Source organism: Herpailurus yagouaroundi, unplaced genomic scaffold, assembly GCF_014898765.1.
Source record: "Herpailurus yagouaroundi ecotype Mexico unplaced genomic scaffold, PumYag 67700, whole genome shotgun sequence".
In the NCBI taxonomy this organism is placed as follows: Eukaryota; Metazoa; Chordata; class Mammalia; order Carnivora; family Felidae; genus Herpailurus; species Herpailurus yagouaroundi.
The window spans coordinates 5,121,877-5,126,004 of NW_024420499.1; the positions used below are offsets into that span (position 1 = coordinate 5,121,877).

Genomic DNA, 4,128 nt, shown 5'->3' on the forward strand with positions numbered 1-4,128 from the left:
TAGTACCACAGTGCTAGACCCTTCCATGACATTTACTGCACAAAAGCAATGATAGGTGTTAGTGTCTGAGGGCTTATTATATGCCATGTACTAGTCTATATGCTTCATATGTATTAACTCATTTAATCACATAATATATGAGGCAGGTGCTATTATTACCCCCAGGTGATAGACTGGGGCCAAGAAGAGAAGAGTGAGTCCCAAGCTGGGCTTAGATCGCAGGCACTGTGGCTCTAGAGCCTGTGCTCTGAGCAAGTGTAAATTGGCCAGTCTTAGAGCAAAATGCGATCATCAAGTCAGTTTACAATCTAATATGCAATATACACAATAACACTTTCCAGTCAAGAGAGGTATGCTCAGGATGCAGTACACATTCTATCGCTGGTTGGCACTCTAAAACTCTAATACAGCTTATTAGCTATAGGTAAGTCACCTTTCTCAACAATGCTGAAAATGTTAGGGGAAACAACATAGAGAAAAAAGCATTTTTGCTTTTCTTAAGTGTTACATGTATGCGCCAATTCTCCACAAACCAAAACTTATTTTTGGAGAAAAATCACCCTTGCAGAGAGTACTTGGTGATGTTACCATGTAACAGGGAAATTTGCCAGTTGGGTACTGAGCCTCCCTTTCCTCAAAGTAAAATTTAAATATTCATTCATTCATTCATTCATTCATTTATGAGAGAGAGAGAGAGTGGGAGTGAGCAGAGGGGCAGAGAGAGAGAGAATCCCAAGCAAAGCCTGAAGCGGGGCTCGATCCCATGAACGGAGGGATCAGGACTTGAACCAAAATCAAGAGTTGGACGTTTAACAGACTGAGCCACCCAGGCACCCCCTATTCAGAGTGGCATTTAAACACCTCCTTCCCAACAGATATAGACGGTGGCACTTCCAGGACCCAAAATACTCTTTAGGTCTCTTTCTTTTCTCCTCTGCGTCTCAAAAACCTCCCCATTTCTCCATCCAGACTGCCTGAGATTTAGCCCTCTCACTCTCTGGTCCCTTCACTGAAGAGCTGATGTGGGTGTGGGCTTTGGTCAGGGTCAAAGCCTCCATCCGCTGTTGTGAGCAGAGCTCCCCACAATAGCAACAATCCACCTGCCTAGCAAAATTCATCACCGTGCATTCCCAGAAGTCCTGGTCCCTCAGGTATCTCTCGGTTCTTCTACATCCCTGACAGGGTTCCCGAACTTGCTCTGGATTGCTCGGAACCAGTTCCCCCTCTCTCCCTTGGGGTCTCCAACACATTTGTCTCACCTTGGAATGTAGGTCTTGGGAAGGATGCCCCTGCAGTAAAGCCTGTCCCGGGGCTGTTGCCGGGAAGAGGGCACCAGCCTGGACCCTCTCAGGCCAAGGAAGAGCGGCCTGTGCTCCCTCCTCACTATACTCTGTTTGGGGCCAGTTCCTTGGCCCCACATTCACCCCCATACTTGCAACAGAAGACTCGCCCTGGGGGCGAGTCTGCACCTGGTCTGCTGTTGCAAATGATGCCCAGGCTTGTACTGTGAGAGGCCAAGGACCAGCCGAGACGCTTCTCTTCTTTCTATTCCTTCTTTTATAGGCGGCTCTCTTCTCCTCATTTTCTGGGCTGTCAGCAGGGGGGGACGCCCCCTCCCACGAGGCCTGCCCCAGACCCTCAGCCGAGCGGGGGGCACCGTCCTGTGCACTCTGGTACGGAGTGCCAGCTGACGTTTTATTCGCCTCACCCTTCTGACCCTTGCTTTTAGGCCCCGCGTTGACACCATCCCTAGCAAATGACGATGCCCCTGCTGTAGCCATCTGCATCTGGCCTGGGCCTGTGAACGACACCCAAGCCTGTACTGTCAGAGGCCAAGGACTGGCCATGACCTTTTTGCTCTTTTTATTTCTCCCTTTATGGCTGCCTGTCTGGTCTCCTTTTATCTCCTCATTGGCTGCCACTGACACCTCCTCAAGAGAGGCCTGAGCTGTACTTTCTGCTGGCAGTGGGGCGCCAGCATGTGCCTTCTCAGGCCAGGTGGCAACGGGTACCTTCTCCTTGTCATCCCACTCCCCTTCCTCCCTGTTTTCATACACCGCGCCGACTCCAGTATCAGCAATCGGCAGAGCCCCTGCGACACAAGTCTGGCCCAGAACTGGGGCTGCAGAAGACGCCTGGGTCTGTAGCGTCAGAGGCCAGGGGAGATATACAACCTTGTTTTCCTTTCTATTCCTCCTTTTCCGGCTGGTTTTCTTCCCTGTGTTGCCCTGGCTGCTGGCCCCCTGCAACGCAGCGTGACCCGGAACCTCACCTGCGTGTGGGGCATCAGCCTCAGCGCTCAGCCCCAAACTAAGAACAGACATTTTTTCCACCTCATCGTACTCTCCTGGCTCCATGCTTTCCTGTCCCACATGTACCCCACTACTTGCGGCGGACACAGCACCTTCAAGCGGAGTCTGAAGCCCAGGCGGGGCTCTTGCAGGTGCTGCCACCGTGGCCGGGTCCGTGTCGCATGCCTGGGTCATCGGAGGCTCAATGTGAGTTAGAATGTCTTTTTCCATGTTTCTGCCCCCTCTGATTTTTCTGTGCTTCTGTTACCGGGTCAGGTAAAGCGTTATCCTGGAGCAGAGAGAGCAGAAGTAACCCAAGAGGCAAATGTGAGTTTAGTCAAGGCTAGCAAAAAGCCCCTTCTTCTTCTTCTTCTTCTTCTTCTTTTTTTAAATGTTTACTTATTTATTTTTGAGAGACAGAGATCGAGTGAAAGGGAAGGACAGAGAGGGAGAGAGAGAGAATCCCAAGCGGGCTCCACGCTCTCAGCACAGAGCCCAATGCAGAGGTCGAATGCACGAACCGTGAGATCATGAGCTGAGCCAAATCAAGAGTAGGACGTTCAACTGACTGAGCCACCCAGGCGCCCCTCAACAAGCCCCTTCTTGAAGGAGGGTATCAAGCATCATTTCTGAGGGCTGAAAGCAACACTAGGCCCCAGGGATACCTGAAACGATTTTGGAACACAGCAGGTTGGGGAGGCTGTGGACTAGTTGAAGGTGTCAGACGGCTCTTCTCATTGGCGGCTGGCTCATCAATGCAGGGCCAGATCTATGACTGCTCGTGTGGTATATCTACCAGCAACTCTGGATGCCCTCAAAATGCTGATGGATGGCACAACTTTTGGTCTTCACCAGCCTTCAACATCAGCACTGTCTTCTTTGAAAGCAGAGGACAACACTGGAGAAACAACAACGGAAGATATTTGCAGGAACATTCCCATTTGCACCCAAGAAAGAGGTACAGAGACATGGGTTAATGGTCAGGTATAGACTTCAGCATGGTTACCTTTTGATGCCTCAGACAGTCTTGGGAGACCAAACCATAGGTGAGAAAGCAGTGGCTGAGCCTATAAAATCAGAGGAGAAAAAAAGCATCAACAAAGTCAGCCTGCCCAGGTTCCCCCAGAGGGTCCTGTCTGAGCAGACTCTTACCTGACTATCCTAGAAACACTTTGTCAGAGTTTCTTCTCAAGCTTTCTCTTTTTGGTCCCATGTAGAAGAATTGGTGCACATGCCAGAGACCCTGAGCGTCTACACAACTTGGTAACACAGCCTCTTCATAAATGGATGAAGAGATTCTGTTCAGCTCAGCATGGCATTAGCATTTAGGCCTCCTTTACTGGTTTCTGATTCTTCGTACGGTGAACATCTAGATCTGGGCTGAAGGCCTCATTCCAACCTATTCTTCACAAATTCTAGGTAAGCAGGACTCCAGAGACAATGCCTGTTTCTCAGATTCATAAACTGTCCCGTCGTCTTGCAAATTCTCCTCCTTTCTTCAGCTCTCTACTGCACTATATATATGTGCAACAGAATCTTGGAATGGGCTAATTATTTACATAATATCCTTTCTCTCCGAGCAAACTTTTTTTGTTGGCCTTTTTATCAAAAAATAATAATAATAATAATAAAATAAATGAAGGAGGGATCAAACTCCCTTTCTGTAGTTATGACGAACACACAGAGCTCAATGGAGCCTCTGTGTTTTCCTTTGATAAGAAAGTGTAACCACACAAAACAGCAAAGCAAGCCCTGGCATTGACCAAGTAGGTTTACAAATGGAAAGCTTGTTTTTGTTTTGTTTTTATCTGGGACGTGTTTTTATCTAGAACAGGAG

General features: G+C 48.9%; 1 protein-coding gene across 1 annotated transcript; it reads right to left on the minus strand.

Moving 5' to 3' along the window:
• Nucleotides 1–783: 783 nt before the first annotated feature.
• LOC121025758 (uncharacterized) lies at nucleotides 784–3,775 on the minus strand. Its single transcript, XM_040468469.1, has 4 exons — nucleotides 3,444–3,775; nucleotides 3,298–3,358; nucleotides 2,957–3,189; nucleotides 784–2,580 (listed from the first exon to the last, which is right to left on the minus strand). Exon 4 carries the CDS (start codon nucleotides 2,520–2,522, stop codon nucleotides 942–944), a length of 1,581 nt encoding a protein of 526 aa, XP_040324403.1. The 5' UTR covers nucleotides 2,523–2,580; nucleotides 2,957–3,189; nucleotides 3,298–3,358; nucleotides 3,444–3,775; the 3' UTR covers nucleotides 784–941.
• Between the last annotated feature and the right edge of the window lie 353 nt (nucleotides 3,776–4,128).